At 42.4% G+C, this 22,075-nt stretch overlaps 1 protein-coding gene across 1 annotated transcript in view; it reads right to left on the minus strand.

The window, feature by feature from the left end:
- caska (calcium/calmodulin-dependent serine protein kinase a) overlaps positions 1 to 22,075 on the minus strand; it is a 600,725-nt gene that overhangs the window by 264,367 nt on the left and 314,283 nt on the right. Inside the window, exons 6-9 of the mRNA XM_070892703.1 lie at positions 21,951 to 22,053; positions 3,143 to 3,318; positions 2,074 to 2,196; positions 1,463 to 1,546 (exon numbers count right to left, since the gene is read on the minus strand). Coding sequence (XP_070748804.1) covers positions 1,463 to 1,546; positions 2,074 to 2,196; positions 3,143 to 3,318; positions 21,951 to 22,053 — 486 coding nt within the window. The remainder of the gene's footprint in view (positions 1 to 1,462; positions 1,547 to 2,073; positions 2,197 to 3,142; positions 3,319 to 21,950; positions 22,054 to 22,075) is intronic.

The raw sequence follows: 22,075 nt of genomic DNA on the forward strand, positions 1-22,075 counted from the left end.
GTGAATCTGTGGAATTCTCTGCCCAAGGAAGCAGTTGAGGCTAGCTCATTGAATGTATTCAAGTCACAGATAGATAGATTTTTAACCAATAAGGGAATTAAGGGTTATGGGGAGCGGGCGGGTAAGTGGAGCTGAGTCCACGGCCAGATCAGCCATGATCTTGTTGAATGGCGGAGCAGGCTCGAGGGGCTAGATGGCCTACTCTTGTTCCTAATTCTTATGTTCTAATACTCTGGAGTCAGTTTAGAGAGACTAAGGTCACACTTGCTCACGTCTACAGTACTCAATCACATTAGTTTATTCTGGACTTAACACTTTGAGCTTGTGATGAGCTTTACTGGAACAAGAAGACCACAGGCAGAGAGGTCAGAGTTGGACGATGAACTGAAGTGACAAATGACAGTGAGCTTGGCATGCACTTGTGAACAAAATGAATAAACTGGTCACCTCTGTCATTCCACAAATGCAAGGGATGCTGGTGATGGGCGTATTGGAATTTCGGTGAATTGGGGTGGGGCTGCTTGTCGAGGAGAAAGCGGGTTGGTGCTTGGAATGAGGAACATCTGTTGGACTACTATGCTAGCGGGGCAAGTCTGTATCCTGTGTGTCAGCCTCCTTTTTTGTTTTTGTTGGCTAATGGATCTGTTCTGCTTTCTCAACTTCTCCTGTTTGCACTTCAGACCTGCCTTACCCTCCACCACCTCAGCTATTCACACATTCTCGGTCACTCGAGTTCTTTTTATTATGCACCTTTTTATTATTGCGGGTTAACATCACTGCAGGCATTTAACTATCTCCCGTTTTCCTTTTAGGCACTTTACAGGTCATCCTACGCATACTTCCTCTCTCGTATATGTTTGTTCTTTTTCTCCCCCTTCCCTTTGTTCTGTTCCTTTTAAATTCTGTTCCTCTTAAGTTTTTTTCCTGTTCTAATAAAGAGTTGCAATTCAAAAGTTAAATAGTCTCTTTCCTTCACAGATACTACATAACAACAGGAGGCGGCTATTCAGGCCCTCAAGGCTATTCTGCTATTCAATTGGATCATGGTTAATCTGCACTTCAACTCCATTTACCTGCCTTTGATCCCTATCCCTTGATATCCTAGTGTAATAAAAATGTATCACTCTCATTGTTAAAAATTTCAATTGACCAAGTATCTACAGACATTGAGGAGAGAATTCCAGATTTCCACTTCACTTAGTGTGAAAAAATGCTTCCTAATTTCGCTCCTGAATGGCCTGCTGAGTGCTTCCAGTTTTTTCAGCTTTTGTAAAAGCATGTTTCAAGAGGAACTTCCTGGCGTACTGATCTAAGAAATGGGCACTATATGTTTAGAGCAAGCTCTAATCTTCCCCTGTAGGCCTTGCCCTACTAAGTAAAGCAAAAGTTGGGATTTTACCCAGTGTAATATAGGAAATATTTTTCCATACCAGAAAAGGAATAATTCACTTTTTAGCCTTACCTTCAATTTCCTTCTTGCATTAAATTTTCTTAGCTGTTCCACAGTTTCTGGAAGGTGAATTTTGTATGCGTAACGATCTCGTTCCTGAAATATATTACGTATGATTTAAAACCTTTAGTATATCACAGTAATTACAATTGGTTGTTCTCGATGGGGCCCAATAAAGTTAATATACACTGGGAAGTTAAGTAGTTATCTTGTACATTATTTTCTCCTAAACTCTCATTATGACTGATCTCCTCGGAGCTGAAATTTAATAGTTTTAAGATAGTGTGCTAGTTGCCCTAAGTTACTACTTTTGACGGTCTCAAATTTGCCCTTGGTTTTCGTCTGCAGGAATGGAATAAAATGCTCAACTTTCAAAACTATGAAAAGGCACTTCTATATAACATATTACACAGTCAATAAAGTACCCCTAATTGTTGGACTAATTGTAAATAGTTTATCCATTGTACTAAAAACAAAATCCACAAATTGATCAACTGTAATTGGGAAATTATCTTGACCAATTTGGAGACACAAAAATTGCTTTCCAAATATCCATGTGAATGGTATCTCCCACTGCATAAAAAGACGGCCGATTTGAAATTAACAATTAAAAAAAAATGCACCTTGAGCCAAGGATGGTTGAGTGCCTCATAAACAGTTATCCTTTCTGCAGGGTCCAACATGAGCATACGACGGACCAAATCCTTTGCACTCTCCGAGATATGGACCCATTGCCTAGGGTTCATCTATATAAAAAGAATTGAGAGAAACACTCAACTGACATTGCGACTCTGCCATCATTAACAGTAAAAGTGCAACTTTCCTGTCATCTCTTCCATTAAACAGTTACACAAATATAATTCTCAACTACACTCGTAACATGTAGGATGATAGGAAAGTTGTAAATTGCGAAAAAGTTATTGGCACAGAATTCAAGGCAACGTCGCTCGCCGCTGACCTCGAAGAAAGCTGCCCACAAAGATTTGCCGATCTCTGTGGCATGAATTTCAGCTCTCCCGACTTTAGTTTGAATCTGGTGCTAAATCAAGTGAAACTCCATCGTCCAGCAACGGCGATGTCATCAAGAAGGCTGAGCAACCAATCACATTGAAGAGTACTCACAGACAGCAAATCAGGAAGTAAAATGCACAAATTCTAATATAGAGAGAGCAAAATAAAGATTGGGACATACACATAGGATTAAGGTAGAAGTTGAAATATCAAACAAACTTTACAAAATATATATTAAAAGCCATGTAATTCTTAATCATATTAACGTAAAATTTGTTATTCCATATATATAAAATTATTTTTTCAGGGCCAGGCCAGTTGTTCAGCAGTCAATACGCCATTAAAATCCCAGTTATCACCTCTTTCAATAAGGCTTAACTTTTTCGGCGGGGGGTGGGGGGGGAGTTAGCAGCGATATTTCAGCGTAATAGGGGAAGTTTGTGGCAGGGACTGTGCTCTGAATTGATTGCCAGCTCTGGGGAGTTCCATAGTGCAACCTGTGGCGGAGCAGGGAATGACTGACTGCAACTTCTGGATTTTCGCATTTATCTGCACATGCATGAAATCGTGAAGTCTGATTTTGATACTTATGCTTAAGAATAAGCATAAAGTATGTTGCATCAGTGTTTGGTGGAGTTACTCAGAGGTGGTGGATGACATGAGACAAAAGTTCAGATTTACCTTATGTTTTCCTTTAATAATCGCATCAAACAATCTTTCCTTTGTTCCATAAAATGGCAAACAACCACTAAGAAGAATAAAAAGTATCACTCCGCAACCCCAAACATCAACTGGTTTTCCATACGGTTCTCTTTTGACAACTTCTGGTGCCATGAAATGTGGCGTTCCTACACGACCTAAGTGGAAACATACAAAAAAAAAGTGAATGCCAACTTTGAAAGCCATGCCACTTACATCATGAATTCCCTTGAAACAATGGGCATAGTGTCAGATTGCAATCACTCAAGTGTGAATCAAAGATGAATACACACTAGAGCTGTGAGGTATAAAGTGTACAAATATATAACATGTTTGTCTGAAATTCTTCCCTGCTATTTTTGTGGTAACATCAATGCATTGATTTTTCAGAGTTAAAGCCTCTGTGAAAATAGTATAGAGGGGAATTTTGGATGAATGTGTTTATGCACTAGCATCCCAAGACATAAATTCAAGGTCTAATTTCTTAATTTTTGCACAAGAAAAACCCCAAAAACTAAATGAATTTACCTGCTCTGTGATTATCTTATGGAGGATGGCAAATTCTTCTGTATTTAATGATCCAAAATAACTTGGTTTCCTGTGTAGTTCTTGTAGTTTTATCCACTAAGTTACATTAGATATGTGCAATGTAAGCAAAAGCTGGAAGGGGATATTGATTCGACTGTAAACAATGGGGGTACCAGTTCAGACCAGTGGTGACTGCCTACCTGAAGAACAAACTGGGGTGGGGAGAAAGGTGGAAACCGTATCAGAAGCACTTTTGAACAAAGCATTGTTACAGTTGGACCTCTTTGGTCCAGCACCCTTGGGACCTGACCGGTGCTGGACCAAAGAATTTTTCGGACCACGGGTGTTCACGCCGACCCTAGATTTGTCTCACTCACTCACTCTCTGCTGGACACTCTGTATTGATGGAGAATGCACATAAAAACAGCTCAGACTTAATTAAAATTCCTTATTTTATTTGGGGCCTCACAAGCGACAAACACATACAGCAGGAACGCCGATCCTAGACCTTGTCAACAGCGTTGTCAGCAGTAGACTTACTGGGTGCTACTGACAACGACCCAGCTGCATTCTACGCATGGGCTGCGCAGAAGCCTACTGCGCAGCATTTTCCACGCCCAGCTTCGGCGCCTCAGTCAGCCGCCACGCTCCAGCTGCAAAACTTGGGCCTCGTTCCGCGCTGACCCGACAAAAGAGAGAACACCGGAGGCAACAGGGAGAAGAGGAGCAGCCAGCCCCAGGACACAGCGTGGGACGCCACCTCCGCCGGGAATGATGCCGGACCAGGGACGTTTCCGGACTAAGGAGTCCCGGACTGCAGAGGTACAACCTGTATTGCTATCTAGTATCTGAGTCAATTCTAATCGAACATCTAATGTAAGATGGTGACAATAGTGATGATTTTGTCAAATGATTGTGGCAATCTAAACCAGATTTTGCCAGGGACTACATGAGAAGTACAACATAAAATATAGCCTAAAAATTAATATCATAATTTGAAAGTGCAGTTAAATGGCTGATTTCCACTATAACTAACCATGGATACTTGATTTCAGCAAGCCAAAAGAATGGCCAAGAAGCATAAACCAAATTGACTGATTTAGAATTGCTTCAGACTTAGACTAGAAAACCAAACTGAAGTAGAATAATACAGTAATATCATCATCATAGGCAGTCCCTCGGAATCGAGGAAGACTTGCTTCCACTCTTAACATGAGTTCTTAGAAACATAGAAAATCGGTGCAGGAGTACACCATTCGGCCCTTCGAACCTGCACCACCATTCAATAAGATCATGGCTGATCATTCACCTCAGTACCCTTTTCCTGCTTTCTCTCCATACCCCTTGATCCCGTTAGCCGTAAGGGCCATATCTAACTTCCTCTTGAATATATCTAACGAACTGGCATCAACAACTCTCTGCGGTAGGGAATTCCACAGGTTAATAACGGAGTGAAGAAGTTGCTCCTCATCTCGGTCCTAAATGGCTTATCCCTTATCCTTAGACTGTGACACCTGGTCCTGTACTTCCCCAACATCGGGAACATTCTTCCTGCATCTAACCTGTCCAGTCCCATCAGAACTTTATATGTTTTTATGAGATACCCTCTCATTCTTCTAAACTCCAGTGAATACAGGCCCAGTCAATCCAGTCTCTCCTCATATGTCAGTCCTGCCATCCCGGGAATCAGTCTGGTGAACCTTCGCTGCACTCCCTCAATAGCAAGAACGTCCTTCCTCAGATTAGGAGACCAAAACTGAACACAATATTCCAGGTGAGGCCTCACCAAGGCCCTGTACAATTGCAGTAAGACCTCCCTGCTCTTATACTCAAATCCCCTAGCTATGAAGGCTAACATGCCATTAGCCTTCTTCACCGCCTGCTGTACCTGCATGCCAACTTTCAATGACTGATGAATCATGACACCCAGGTCTCGTTGCACCTCCTCTTTTCCTAATCTGTCGCCATTCAGATAATATTCTGCCTTCATGTTTTTGCCACCAAAGTGGATAACCTCACATTTATCCACATTATACTGCATCTGCCATGCATTTGCCCACTCACCTAACCTGTCCAAGTCACCCTGCAGCCTCTTAGCATCCTCCTCACAGCTCACACCACCGCCCAGCTGAGTGTCATCTGCAAACTTGGAGATATTACACTCAATTCCTTCATCTAAATCATTGATGTATATTGTAAATAGCTGGGGTCCCAGCGGCACCCCACTAGTCACTGCCTGCCATTTTGAGAAGGACCCGTTTATCCCTACTCTCTGCTTCCTGTCTGCCAATCAGTTCTCTATCTACGTCAATACATTACCCCCAATACCATGTGCTTTAATTTTGCACACTTGTGTGGAACCTTGTCAAAAGCCTTTTGAAAATCCAAATACACCACCATCCACTGGTTGTCCCTTGTCCACTCTACTAGTTACATCCTCAAAAAATTCTAGAAGACTTGTCAAGCATGATTTCCCTTTCATAAATCCATGCTGACTTGGACGGATCGTGTCACTGCTTTCCAAATGCGCTGCTATTTCATCTTTAATAACTGATACCAACATTTTCCCCACTACTGATGTCAGGCTAACCGGTCTATAATTCCCCGTTTTCTCTCTCCCTCCTTTTTTAAAAAGTGGTGTTACATTAGCTACCCTCCAGTCCATAGGAACTGATCCAGAGTCGATAGACTGTTGGAAAATGATCACCAATGCATCCACTATTTCTAGGGCCACTTCCTTAAGTACTCTGGGAATCAGACTATCAGGCCCTGGGGATTTATTGGCCTTCAATCCCATTAATTTCCCTTACACAATTTCCTGACTAATAAGGATTTCCTTCAGTTCCTCCTTCTGGCTAGACCCTCGGTCCCTTAGGTGGCTGAACAGTCCAATACGAAAACCACAGTCTGTGTCACAGGTGGGGCAGATAGTTGTTGAGGTAAGGGGTGGGTGGGACTGGTTTGCCGCACGCTCCTTCCACTGCCTGTGCTTGATTTCTGCACGCTCTCGGCGACGAGACTCGAGGTGCTCAGTGCCCTCCCGGATGCATTTCCTCCATTTAGGGTGGTCTTTGGCCAGGGCTCCCAGGTGTCAGTGGGGATGTTGCACTTTATCAGGGAGGCTTTGAGGGTGTCCTTGTAACGTTTCCGCCACCCACCTTTGGCTCGTTTGTTGTGAAAGAGCTCCGAGTAGAGCGCTTGCTTTGGGAGTCTCGTGTCTGGCAGCCGAACTATGTGGCCTGCCCAACAAAGCTGATCAAGTGTGGTCAGTGTTTCGATGCTGGGGATGTTGGCCTGGTTGAGGACGCTAATGTTGGTGCGTCTGTCCTCCCAGGGGATTTGTAGGATCTTGCAGAGACATCGTTGGTGGTATTTCTCCAGCGACTTGAGGTGTCTACTGTAAGTGGTTCATGTTTCTGAGCCATACAGGAAGGCACGTATTATTACAGCCCTGTAGACCATGAACTTGGTGGCAGTTTTGAGGGCCTGGACTTCAAACACTCTTTTCCTCAGGTGGCCGAAGGCTGCACTGGAGGTGGTGTTGGATCTCGTCGTCAATGCCTGCTCTTGTTGATAGGAGGCTCCCGAGATATGGGAAGTGGTCCATGTTGTCCAGGGCCATGCCACGGATCTTGATGACTAGGGGACAGTGTTGTGCGGCGAGGACAGGCTGGTGGAGGACCTTTGCCTTGCTGATGTTTAGTGTAACGCCCATGCTTTCGTACACCTCAGTAAATACAGTAATATATCCAATAGATAAAGTAGATAGGGATATTTTGTGCACTAGAGTGGGGAAAAAACACTGAAAACTAAATTCAATCAGAAAAATAGCATGAAAGAAACTCCGTGAACAGCTTTTTTGCAACTCTATACTGTTTGTCTGAACACTGGCTATACTTAGAATGAGAAGATGATGGGGCAGAAATCCCAGCCTCCCGGGCCCGTACGAAGTTTCTACGGACCCAGGAAGACATTGGAAAAGCCGGTTTTCCGATCTGTTAAGCTGGAGCTTGACAGATCCTCCGTATCTCCACATCCAGAACATTCACAAGAGCAAGACCGCGGTATTTACCCATATCTTGCCCAGCGGATGGCCTAAAAACTCTTGCGCCTGATAAAAGCAGGCGCATAACCTTCTTTTACAGGCGTAAGAGTTTTAAAACATACAAAAACATAACAAAATAAAATTTAACACATTTTATTGTTAAACACCCTCCACACTACGGTAAGTTTATTTAAAACCATAATTTTAAAAACTTATTAAAAAATATTTATCCGATATTTTTAAAGACATTAATAACTATTTTAAATTAATCTTAAATATGAAGTGTATATTTTCTATTTTTTTTTAAATCAGTGTTTTGGTATTTGGAGGCTGTTTCTCAATCATAATGGGAACTCCATAAGTTTCATAATGGGAACTCCATACTTATAAATGAGAAAATACTGTACCTTGATTGGCTGCCCAGAACCATGTGACTCCCGCCGTGCATGTGCTGCGACGCGCAGGGAGTGAAGGCCTCAGGATCGGGATCTCGAGTGGGCGCAGCAGGAACAGGCAAGTGCGCATTTTTTTCCCTTTTTCAGTCGTTTGCCTGCGGGAAGACCTCGACCAGGATTTCTAGGACGATAACTGACTTGACTGTAATGGGACTATGAGATGAACATACTAACAGATTGCAGCAAGACCCTAAATTATCCATTGATAAGAACACAAGAAACAGGAGCAGGAGTACGCCATTTGACCCCTCGAGCCTCCTCATCCATTCAATAAGGTCATGGCTGATCTGATCATAGAATCGACTGCATTTCCCTGCCTGCTCCCCACTTTACTCCCTTATTGCTCAAAAATCTATCTCCGCTTTAAATATATTCAATGACTCAGCCTCCACAGCTCTGTGAGGCAGAGAATTCCATAGATTTACAACCCTCAGAGGAAATTTCTCATCTCAGTTTTAAAATGGGCGGCCCCTTATTCTAAGACTATGTCCCCTAGTTTTAGTTTCCCCTATGAGTGGAAATATATGGGCTCAATTTTGCCCACCCCTTTTTTTGGCACACTTACTGGAGATGCGTGCCGAAAAAATTCCTCCCCACTTTGGCTGCTGTCCGGCCTCTCCCCGGTCGTCGCGCAGTGTGGCCAGTCGAGTTGGGGGCGGAGCCATCGTCCTGCGCTGAAAACAGTGCCGGGACATCTGCACATGCGCATTGGAGTCGGGTCGTGATGCCCGCGCATGCGCAGCAGCGCTGAAATTTGGCAATCGGCCATTTTTAAAAGGAATCGTAGCTGTTTGTGTTTTGCTGTTTGCTTGCTGTAGCCTGTCTGGTGAGTTTGCTTCCTGCAGCTCGTGTGTTCTCCAATGTCGGCAGTTCCCGCCCCTATCCCAGGCCGAGTGGTCTCCCGGGCCATGTTTTCAGATGAAGGTAGGACTTACTTCTATTTTTTATTTGTTATTGAGTGCTTATTACTTTTTGTGCTTTGGTTAGTGCTTTGTAAGTCTTGATGCTTCAGGTACAGGTCCTCTCCCCCTATCCCAGGCCAAATGGCCTCCGATGCACCTACCTGCGCTGATTTCTTAACTCTCCACAAGGGTTTTCTGAAGTGGCCACATGTGCTGGCTTAAGTAGATGTGGAGTAACTATTACCTGGCCAAAGTGGCCTAAATGGCCAAAACAGGCATAGGTAGCTGGTAACGCCCCCTTTTGAGAAAAACTAAACAAAACTAAAAAGATCGTAACTAACTCACTTACACTGGCACAAATTGAATGTGCAAAATGGGGATTTTTGAGATACGCCAGAAAAATCAAGTTAATCCAAAAAAAACGGAGCAACTCCTAGCCAAAATGGAGTCCATCCTCTCTGCATCCACCCTGTCGAGCCCCCTCATTATCTTATATGTTTCAATAAGATCTCCTCTCATTCTTCTGAACTCCAATGAGTATAGGCCAAACCTACTCAACCTATCCTCATTAGTTAACCCCCTCATCTCCGGAATCAACCTAGTGAACCTTCTCTGAACTGCCTCCAATGCAAGTATATCCTTCCTTAAATACGGAGACCAAAACTGTATGCAGTACTCCAGGTGTGGCCTCACCAATACCCTATACAGTTGTAGCAGGACTTCTCTGCTTTTATACTCCATCCCCTTGCAATAAAGGCCAACATTCCATTTGTCTTCCTGATGACTTGCTGTACCTGCATACTAACTTTTTGTGTTTCATGCACAAGGACCCCCAGGTCCCTCTGTACTGTAGCACTTTGCAATTTTTCTCCATTTAAATTATAATTTGTTTTTCTATTATTGCTGCCAAAGAAAATATACTGTGTGGCCTTGGAAGTTAACTCCTTATATGAATATAGCATTACAGAAAATACTGTAAATTTAAAAATCCCATACAGGTAAAGTCTAAAATGTGACGGTCCACTTTCCAGACAATTTACGGACTTTGCATTTCTAGTAGGACATCGGTGTTTAGGATGTACTTGCAATCTCCCTTTTCTCGTTTCCCCACATTATACTCCATCTGCCAAATTTTTGCCCACTCACTTAGCCTGTCTATATCCCTTTGCAGATTTTTTGTGTCCTAAAGCAAGAACTCAAGTGATGCAATTAAGAAGCAACAGAAATAATCAGGCAGCAAGGTGAGCATATACTGATAGGTTGAAAATATTGGGGAGATTACGACAGACTGGGCAAACACCCCACAGAAGTATAATGCCAAGTGGAACTAAAGGAAACGAGAAAAGGGAGATTGCAAGTACATCCTAAACACCGATGTCCTACTAGAAATGCAAAGTCTGTAAATTGTCTGGAAAGTGGACCGTCACATTTTAGACTTTACCTGTATGGGATTTTTAAATTTACAGTATTTTCTGTAATGCTATATTCATATAAGGAGTTAACTTCCAAGGCCACACAGTATATTTTCTCAACATTAGGCCAGCTACCTGATTCTCATCCTAACAACTCTGATTTGGATACTAATGAATAAACAGAGAAGAATTCACTGTGTACAATCTCAAATATTTCACTTCTATTGGGTTGAAATGATTCCTTTGTGACATTTAAGCGGCCATGCATCTTGTATTGCATCCACTCGGAGTGGCTTAGCTAACACCTACATAGAAACATACAAAATAGGTGCAGGAGTAGGCCATTCGGCCCTTCGAGCCTGCACCACCATTCAATAGGATCATGGCTGATCACTCCCTCAGTATCCCTTTCCTGCTTTCTCTCCATACCCCTTCATCCCCTTAGCCGTAAGGGCCATATCGAACACCCCCTTGAATATATCCAATGAACTGGCATCAACAACTCTCTGCGGCAGGAAATTCCACAGGTTAACAACTCTGAGTGAAGAAGTTTCTCCTCAACTCAATCCTGAATGGCTTACCCCTTATCCTAAGACTATGTCCCCTGGTTCTGGACTTCCTCATCATCGGGAACATTCTTCCCGCATCTAACCTGTCCAGTACCGTCAGTATCATATGTTTCTATGAGATCCCCTCTCATCCTTCTAAACTCCAGTCAATAAAGGCCCAGTTGATCCAGTCTCTCCTCATATGTCAGTCCAGCCATCCCTGGAATCAGTCTGGTGAACCTTCGCTGCACTCCCTCAATAGCAAGAACGTCCTTCCTCAGATTAGGAGACCAAAACTGAACACAATATTCCAGGTGAGGCCTCACTAAGGCCCTGTACAACTGCAGTAAGACCTCCCTGCCCGGATACTCAAATCTGCTAGCTATGAAGGCCAACATACTATTTGCCTTCTTCACCGCCTGCTGTACCTGCATGCCAACTTTAAATGACTGATGAACCATGACACCCAGGTCTCGTTGCACCTCCCCTTTTCCTAAACTGCCACCATTCAGATAATATTCTGCCTTCGTGTTTTTGCCCCCAAAATGGATAACCTCACATTTATCCACATTATACTGCATCTGCCATGCATTTGCCCACTCACCTAACCTGTCCAAGTCACCCTGCAGCCTCTTCGCGTCCTCCTCACAGCTCATACCGCCACCCAGTTTAGTGTCAAGTGCAAACTTGGAGATATTACACTCAATTCCTTCATCTAAATCATTAATGTATATTGTAAATAGCTGGGGTCCCAGCACTGAGCCCTGCGGCACTCCACTAGTCACTGCCTGCCATTCTGAAAAGGACCCGTTTATCCCGACTCTCTGCTTCCTGTCTGCCAACCAGTTCTCTATCCACGTCAGTACATTACCCCCAATACCATGCGCTTTGATTTTGCACACCAATCTCGAGTGCGGGACCTTGTCAAAAGCCTTTTGAAAGTCCAAATACACCACATCCACTGATTTTCCCTTGTCCACTCTGCTAGTTACATCCTCAAAAAATTCCAGAAGATTCGTCAATCATGATTTTCCTTTCATAAATTCACGCTGACTTGGACCGATCCGGTCACTGCTTTCCAAATGCGCTGCTATTTCATCCTTAATGATTGATTCCAACATTTTCCCCACTACTGATGTCAGGCTAACCGGTCTATAATTCCCCGTTTTCTTTCTCCCTCCTTTTTTAAAAAGTGGTATTACATTAGCTACCCTCCAGTCCATAGGAACTGATCCAGAGTCGATAGATTGTTGGAAAATGATCACCAATGCATCCACTATTTCTAGGGCCACTTCCTTAAGTACTCTGGGGATGCAGACTATCAGGCCCCAGGGAGTTATCAGCCTTCAATCCCATCAATTTCCCTAACACAATTTCCCGCCTAATAAAGATATCCTTCAGTTCCTCCTTCTCACTAAACCCACTGTTCCCTAGTACATTCAGAAGATTATTTGTGTCTTCCCTCGTGAAGACAGAACCGAAGTATTTGTTCAATTGGTCTGCCATTTCTTTGTTCCCTATTATAAATTCACCTGAATCTGACTGCAAGGGACCTAAGTTTGTCTTCACTAATCTTTTTCTCTTCATATATTTATAGAAGCTTTTGCAGTCAGTTTTTATGTTCCCTGCAAGCTTCCTCTAGTACTCTATTTTCTCCCTCTTAATTAAACCCTTAGTCCTCCTCTGTTGAATTCTAAATTTCTCCCAGTCCTCAGGTTTGTTGCTTTTGAGAGCCAATTTATATGCCTCTTCTTTGGTTTTAACACTATCCTTAATTTCCCTCGTTAGCCACGGTTGAGCCACCTTCCCCGTTTTATTTTTACTCCAGGCAGGGATGTACAATTGCTGAAGTTCATCCATGTGATCTTTAAATGTTTGCCATTGTTTATCCACCGTCAACCCTTTAAGTATCCTTTGTCAGTCTATTCTAGCCAATTCACGCCTCATACCGTCAAAGTTACCTTTCCTTAAGTTCAGGACCCTTGTTTCCAAATTAACTGTGTCACTCTCCATCTTAATAAAGAATTCTACCATATTATGGTCACTCTTCCCCAAGGGACCTCGCACAACAAGATTGCTAATTAGTCCCTCCTCATTACACATCACCCAGTCGAGGATGGCCAGCTCTCTAGTTGGTTCCTCGACATATTGGTCTAGAAAACCATCCCTAATACACTCCAGGAAATCCTCCTCCACCGCATTACTACCAGTTTGGTTAGCCCAATCAATATGTAGATTAAAGTCACCCATGATAACTGCTGTACCTTTATTGCACACATCCCTTATTTCTTGTTTGATGCTCTCCCCAACCTCACTACTACTGTTTGGTGGTCTGTACACAATTCCCACTAGCGTTTTCTGCCCTTTGGTATTCCGCAGCTCCACCCATACCGATTCCACATCATCCAGGCTAATGTCCCTCCTTACTATTGCGTTAATTTCCTCTTTAACCAGCAGCGCCACCCCGCCTCCTTTTCCTCTCTGCCTATCCTTCCTAAATGTTGAATACTGCTGGATGTTGAGTTCCCAGCCTTGGTCACCCTGGAGCCACGTCTCTGTGATGCCAATTACATCATATCCGTTAACTACTGTCTGCGCAGTTAATTTGTCCACCTTATTCCGAATACTCCTCGCATTGAGGCACAGAGCCTTCAGGCTTGTCTTTTTAACACACATTGCCCCTGTATAATTTTTCTGTAATGTGGCCCTTTTTGTTTTTTGCCTTGGGTTTCTCTGCCCTCCACTTTTACTATTCTCCTTTCTATATTTTGCTTCTGCCTCCATTTTATTTCCCCCAGTCTCCCTGCATAGGTTCCCATCCCCCTGCCATGTTAGTTTAACTCCTCCCCAACAGCACTAGCAAACACTCCCCCTAGGACATTGGTTCCGGTCCTGCCCAGGTGCAGGCCATCCGGTTTGTACTGGTCCCACCTCCCCCAGAACCGGTTCCAATGTCCCAGGAATTTGAATCCCTCCCTTTTGCACCACTCCTCAAGCCACGTATTCATCTGAGCTATCCTGCGATTCCTACTCTGACTAGCACATGGCACTGGTAGCAGTCCTGAGATTACTACTTTTGAGGTCCTATTTTTTAATTTAGCTCCTAGCTCCCTAAATTCGGCTTGTAGGACCTCATCCCATTTTTTACCTATATCGTTGGTACCTATATGCACCACGACAACTGGCTGTTCACCCTCCCTTTTCAGAATGCCCTGCACCCGCTCCGTGACATCCTTGACCCTTGTATCAGGGAGGCAACATACCATCCTGCAGTCTCGGTTGCGGCCGCAGAAACGCCTATCTATTCCCCTTACAAGCGAATCCCTGATCACTATAGCTCTTCCACTCTTTTTCCTGCCCTCCTGTGCAGCAGAGTCACCCACGGTGCCATGAACTCGGCTGCTGCTGCCCTCCCCTGATGAGTCATCCCCCTCAACAGTACCCAAAGCGGTGTATCTGTTTTGCAGGGGGATGACCGCAGGGGACCCCTGCACTACCTTCCTTGCATTGCTCTTCCTGTTGGTCACCCATTTATTATCTGGCTGTGTACCCTTTACCTGCGGTAAGACCAACTCGCTAAACGTGCTATTCACTGTTCAAATTTGACTTCAGTTGTTCAAGTTAAACAAGTGTGCATTCACTGGAAAAAATATATTGTGCCCCCATTTTGGTCAGACTCTAGTTGAACTAATAAAGGCAAAAGTTTGTTCAAAATTAAAGACTAATTCCAGATTCTTCTAAATTCTGCCAATAGAAACTGTTTTAATGATGACTTTTATCACACCATTTGGGCTTTTCATTTCAATCAGACTTATTTTTGGTATCTCTTATGCTCCAGATCCTTTCCAGAAGTTTGTCAATGTTGCAGTAAGACTTCCAAAGGGTTGCATGTATGATGGATAAGAACATAAGAAATAGGAGGATTAGTAGGCCCCTCAAACCTACTCGACCATTTAATACGATCATGGCCGATCCGATCATGGACTCAGGTCCACTTCCCTGCCTGCTCCCCATAACCCCTTGTTCCCTTATTGGTTAAGAAACCATCTATCTCTGTCTTAAATTTATTCAATGACCCAGCTTCCACAGCTCTCTGAGGCAGCGAATTTCACAGATTTACAACCCTCTGAGAAGAAATTCCTCCTCATCTCAGTTTTAAATGGGCGGCCCCTTATTCTAAGATTATGCCCTCTAGTTCTAGTCTCTCCTATCAGTGGAAACAGCCTCGCTGCATCCACCTTGTCAAGCCCTCTCATAATCGTATATGTTTCGATAAGATCACCTCTCATTCTTCTGAATTCCAATGAGTAGAGGCCCAACCTACTCAACCTTTCCTCATAAGTCAACCCCCTCATCTCCGGAACCAACCTATTGAACCTTCTCTGAACTGCCTCCAAAACAAGTATATCCTTTCTTAAATATGGAAACCAAAACTGCATGCAGTATTCGAAGTGTGGCCTTACCAATACCCTGTACAACTGTAGCAAGACTTCCCTGCTTTTATACTTCGTCCCCTTTGCAATAAAGGCCAAGATTCCATTGGCCTTCCTGATCACTTGCTGTACCTGCATACTAACCCTTTTGTGTTTCATGCACCAGGACCCCCAGTTCCCGCTGTACTGCAGCACTTTTTTTTCCCATTTAAATAATAACTTGCTCTTTGATTTTTTTCTGCCAAAGTGCATAACCTCACATTTTCCAACATTATACTCCACCTGACAAATTTTTGCCCACTCACTTAGCCTGTATGTCCTTTTGAAGGTTTTTTGTGTTCTCCTCACACATTGCTTTTCCTCTCATCTTTGTATCATCAGCAAACTTGGCTACGTTACACTTGATCCCTTCTTCCAAGTCGTTAATATAGATTGTAAATAGTTGGGGTCTCAGCACTGATCCCTGCGGCACCCCACTAGTTACTGATTGCCAACCTGAGAATGAACCATTTATCCCGACTCTCTGTTTTCTGTTAAGTTAGCCAATTCTTTATCCATGCTAATATATTACTCCCAACCCTGTGCAGTAACCTTTTATGTGGCACCTTGTCAAATGCCTTCTGGAAGTCCAAATACAACCCTTTATCCACCCTGTTCATTACATCCTCAAAGAATTCCAGCAAATTTGTCAAACATGACTTTCCCTTCATAAATCCATGCCGACTCTGCCTGACTGAACTATTGTTTTCCAAATGACCTACTACTGCTTCTTTAATAATGGACTCCAACATTTTCCCAACCACAGATTTAGGCTAACTGGTCTATAGTTTCCTGCTTTATGTCTGCTTCCTTTTTTAAATAGGGGCGTTACATTTGCAGTTTTCCAATCTGCTGGGACCTCCCCAGAATCCAGGGAATTTTGGTAAATTACAACCAATCCATCCACTATCCCTGCCGCTACTTATCTTAAGACCCTAGCGTGTAAGCCGTCAGGTCCAGTGGAATTTTCCGTCTTTAGTGCCATTATCTTACTGAGTACCACCTTATTAGTGATTGTGATAAGTTCATCCCCCTCTATAGCCTCTTGACTATCCACTGTTGGGATATTTTTCGTGTCCTCTGCTGTAAAGACTGATACAAAATATTTGTTCAGGAGTTTCTGCCATCTCCATGTTCCCCATCACTAATTCCCTGGTCTCAGGGACCAAACATTTACTTTAGCCACTCTTTATCTTTTTATATACCTGTAGAAACTCTTGCTATCTGTTTTTATATTTTGTGCTAGTTTACTTTCATAGTCTATCTTCCCTTTGTTAATTATTTTTTTAGTCATGCTCTGCTGGCTTTTAAAAGCTTTCCAATCTTCTGTCATCCCATTAGTTTTGGCCACTTTGTATGCCCTTATTTTTAATTGGATACCATCCTTTATTTCTTTAGTTAGCCACAGATGGTTATCTTTTGTTTTACACCCTTTTCTCCTCACTGGAATATATTTTTCTTGAGAGTTATGAAATATTTCCTTAAATGTACACCACTGTTCACCAACGGTCCTACGTTTTAATCTATTTTCCCAGTCCACTTTAGCCAACTCTGCCCTCATACCTTTGTAGTCTCCTTTATTTAAGCTTAGTACGCTGGTTTGAGATCCAACTTTCTCGCCCTCCATCTGAATTTGATCCATGCTATGATCACTCATTCCAAAGGGATCCTTTACTAGGAGATTGTTTATTAATCCTGTCTCATTACACAGGGGTTGGTTCCGTTACATACTGCTCAAGGAACCCGTCCCTTATGCACTCTAATGAACTCTTCCTCAAAGCTACCTTGACCAACTTGATTTGTCCAAAGGTTAAAATCACCATGATTATTGCTGTTCCCTTTTTACAAGCCCCCACTATTTCTTGCTTTATACTCCGACCAACAGAGTTGCTATTGTTAGGGGGCCTATAGACTACGCCCACCAGTGACTTTTTCCCCATCCACCCAAAGTGTTTCAACATCCTGATCATTTGAGCCAATATCGTTTCACACTACTGTCGTGATTCCATCCTTTACCAACAGAGCTATCCCACCTCCTTTTCCTTTCTGTCTGTCCTTCGGATTGTCAAAAACCCCTAAATATTTAGTTCCCAGTCCTGGTCACCTTGCAACCACGTCTCTGTAATGGCTATCAGATTATATCCATTTGTATCTATTTGTGCCGTCAACTCATCTATTTTGTTACAAATGCTACATGCATTTAGACAAAGAGTTTTAAAATTTGTTTTTTTTTTTTAAACCCTTTTTCCTGCTTGTTTCCTCTGTCCTTCAAATTCACTTTCTTCATTTTTGCTTTCTAATTCCAGCTTTAATTCCCCCCCTTTGAATGGATGATATTCTAAAATATACAGAGATCCAGTCATATCATAACTGATGTCTCAGATGTCTTGAAGAAACTGCATGAGAAAGGAATTGCAATGGATGATGTGATAATTCTTAAAGGCCAAAATTAAAATTCCATCGTTAAATGCACCTTTACAAGTCTATTTTCAATCCACATTCATCAATAAATGTGAGTGACCTTCATAGTTCCTTAGTATGGTAAACCAGTTAGGCAACCTTTGATGTCTAAAACAAAAATAAAATATGGATATGGAGTAGTGAGCAACAGTGAGCTTTCTGAGAGATAAAGAAAGAACTAACTACCATATGAATATAATATGATTCTGGGAGGAAAAACCTATGCCTCTGCCAATACATCTTTGTATAGATTAGTCATCCTACCATCGAAGTACCACCAATGGCAATGACTTCCAGTAACATGTGCCTAAATGAGTACACAGAAGGAAAATGCACACAAAATTTTGTATGTGGAATGGCTTTCCTAAGTATCATGTTGGAAATAAGCCACTGATTATTCAGTTAGACCATAAAAACATTGACCAATTACCTTCTAGCATGCAAAGGTTTTGTTTATATCTTCTTATACATTATTAAAAGGCATTCTTCGGATGATAGCTACATCAATTTTCTTTAAACTTTTGGATAGAATACACATAACATACCAAGGGATTCAAAAATCAAGAAACAAGCTAAGCAAAGCATATTGAGAAGGCATGAGCAACAAACCATCAAGAGATACCCTAAGAAAGAAAGATACTGAATCCTTCTGTTTGGCATACCGTCCTTGAATAAGGTCAGAAATGATATGTTGAAATTCACAAATAGACAGATATCGCACAATATATAGAAATCACCCTATTACCCAAAACAATGGCCCAAAATTTGCGGTCAGCGGTGAAGCAAAGGCGCTCGCGCTGGTCTCAAAGAAAGCTGTCCAGAGATCTCGTGATCTCTTTGGCAGGAAGTTTGCCTTTTCCAACAAAAATTAGGATTAGGATTCTCACATGGAGATAAGATAGAACCATTAAAAAATAGTTCTTTTTAAAATTGTAATTTTATCATAATGGATAAATTTGACACTCCACAAATATAAAAATTAGTTTTTTTTGCCATAACATATGTTTAGCAGTCAATATGCTGTTAATGGAGTATTTAACAGTGATATTACTGTGGAAAAGCTCAAGTTTTTCATTGATTTCACTACTTGCCGGCTATGGTGGGGGAGGCGGACGGTCAACAGCGCAGCCAGTGTCAGAGCAGTGAACAACTGACCACAACTTCAGGATTTCCGTGTTTAGCTGCGCGTGCGCTATATCCTGAAGTTGCGGTCAGTTTCGGTGGGGTAATGATGGGGAACACTGTTAGTTCACTGTTATTATCCACTGCGAATTCTGGGCTGACAGTGGTGACACTTGAAGTTCATATGTGTTGACCAGTGGGATGCCAAAATAAATAATTTCAGACAATGGACTACAGTTGTCACAGAAGCATGTGTCAAATTCAAAAGGAGTATGGTTTTACTCACTTTACAAGTGGTTCTAAATATTCAGAGTATTGGGGGAGCAAAGAGAGGCATGAAACACTATAAAGAGAGCACTAAATAATTACAAGACCCATACTTGACATACTTTCCCATGCCAATGGCCAACAAGAACGCCCCAAGTGCAGGCACACCATTTATTTAAAACAAATGACTTGCTAAGTTATAGTATTAGTAAACTGAAAATAAATATTAGATGTAAGATCCAAACAGCAACTTCCTCCATCTCTATCTCCCCTCCCCAACCAATTGTATTATAGTAGAATAGTAGAATATTTGATCAGAAGACGAGATATTTAAATAATCTTTCTTGGGGCAGAATACCCCTTTCCAGGATCATCTGAATTAGTAAAAGCGTGACATTTTTCTTAAAGCTCTATTCTTATAAGCTCGAAAACATCATTGAATTTGAAGATAATGGGTAGCCATATGAACAGGCCATTACCCCATCCCCATTCCCTGTTTTGTGCTATCAGACAGCCAGATGTAAGACGACAGCTACGATATCAAAATCATTCTCCAGAATGGATGTACATGGAAATTCTTCTGCAGAAGTGGATGATAGGAAGTTTCAAATTTGCATGTGCCAGCAACGGCAAAGAATGTGCTGCGGAACAGAAGGAATTCAGAGGCATGTTACCAGCTAGGAGACGGGGAAAGGGGAGCATAGGGAAGGAGGTGAAAGATCTGCAATGAATAATTTACCCAATCTGTTACGATCAAAATAAAAAGTCATAATTGATTGCAGCCACATTGTCCCAATTCTTTGAATGAGGTTCTACCTTTAATTATCCTTAACTAGCAAATTCTAATGAGATTTGTGGGTATCTGTCGTGTAAAAAGTGCAGAATTCTTCCCACTCGTTTCTATCCTCTAGCAGAAGCTAATTTATCACAGTTGTCAACTGCCACTCATTTCTTAGGAGTTCATTACCTATAAATTTAATTGTAAAGTACATAGCTGATGCATGAATGGTACTGGTAGATAATGTGAAAATATTCAGTCCATTACACTTTTTTGGCTATTGCTTGCAACTCATCCTCAACAAAGAATAATTTTGCAATTTCCCAAGCCAAGCACCATTTCCTAATCGACAGGATGAGCAAGCTATCTAGACTTATGCCAATGCTATATCTGAGCTGGCTGAGGTGATTCACTCTCTGATCCCTTCACATCTTCCTATGGGAAAGTATCGTACCTATGCTCTGCATGGTTGAAATCAGTAATTCACATGATGAATAATTTGTTACGTTGGTTCCTGCGCTGGAAGCTCCTTAATTAAATTCTTCTCTTTTGCAACTCTATCCACGGCCATCAATTGACTTTTTCTCCCCAAACTCCTCACTTGAGCAGAGGAAGATCCCCAGGTCCCAAAAGTGGGTGAATTTTATCCTAAACTACAAATTTAAAGCCAACTGTACAGGAAATAGCGCATTGCCCATCCCACACACCCGCATGTTTTGTGTTTTTACTGTACTCATCAACGCTGGCACTCTGCTCAAATTTGACTTCCTGGATTCCTCCATCATCTGGATTATGCTAATCTGCTGGACTACGACAACAACAACTTGCATTTATATAGCACCTTTAACATAGTAAAACGTCCAAAGGTGCTTCACAAGTGTTATCAAACAAAATTTGACACCGAGCCATATAAGGAGATGTTAGGACAGGTGATCAAAAGCTTGATCAAAAAAGTTGGTTTTAAGGAGCGTCTTAAAGGAGGAGAAGTAGGGAGACAGAGGTTCAATGAGGGAATTCCATAACTTAAGACCTAGGTAGCTGAAGGCATGGCTGTCAATGGTGGAACGATGAAAATCAAGGATGCACAAGAGGCCAGAATTGAAGGCACGCAGAATCTCGGGGGGGTTGTAGGGCTGCAGGAGGTTACAGAAATAGGAAGGAGCGAGGTCATGGAGGGATTTGAAAACAAGGATGAAAATTTTAAAATTGTGGTGATGCCGGATCGGGAGCCAACAAGCACAGGTATGATGGGCGAATAGAACTTGGTCAGAGTTAGGATATAGGCAGCAGAGTTTTGGATGAGCTCAAGTTTACAGAGGGCGCAAGATGGAAGGCAGGCCAGGAGAGCATTGAAATTCCCGAGTCTAGAGATAACCAAGGCATGGATGAGGGTTTCATCAGTCGACGAGCTGAGGCAGGGCTGAGACGGGCGAGGCAACAAAGGTGGAAATAGGCTGCCTTACACTGCAAGATTCGGTTGCTGTGACTTGATTCTGCTGCTTAGTTATTTTTGGGATGCTTTTCTACAATAAACGCGCTATATAAATGTAAGTTGGTTATGCAATGTTGTAATGTATGTCAGTACCACGATACCAAATGATATTCCAAGTCCCAATTTAATTTCAAATTCACCAAGAAATAAATGTTCTAACGAAAGATCATCGACCTGAAATGTTAACTTTGTTTCTCACCACAGATGCTGCCTGTGCTGCTGAGTATTTCCAGCATTTTCTGTTTTTATTTCAGATTTCAAGCATCTGCAGTATTTTGCATTTGAAGAAATAAAAGTAACTGCTCTTACCTCCAGCAACAAGCCCGGATTCTCCTAACTGAATGGCCACTCCAAACCCACCAAGTTTCACAGGTGCTGAATTCTCCTTCGAAGCAAGTAACACACAGTGCGGCTGTAAAAGGAATAAAAAACAT

This window comes from Pristiophorus japonicus, chromosome 11, assembly GCF_044704955.1.
Source record: "Pristiophorus japonicus isolate sPriJap1 chromosome 11, sPriJap1.hap1, whole genome shotgun sequence".
NCBI classification, from domain to species: Eukaryota; Metazoa; Chordata; class Chondrichthyes; family Pristiophoridae; genus Pristiophorus; species Pristiophorus japonicus.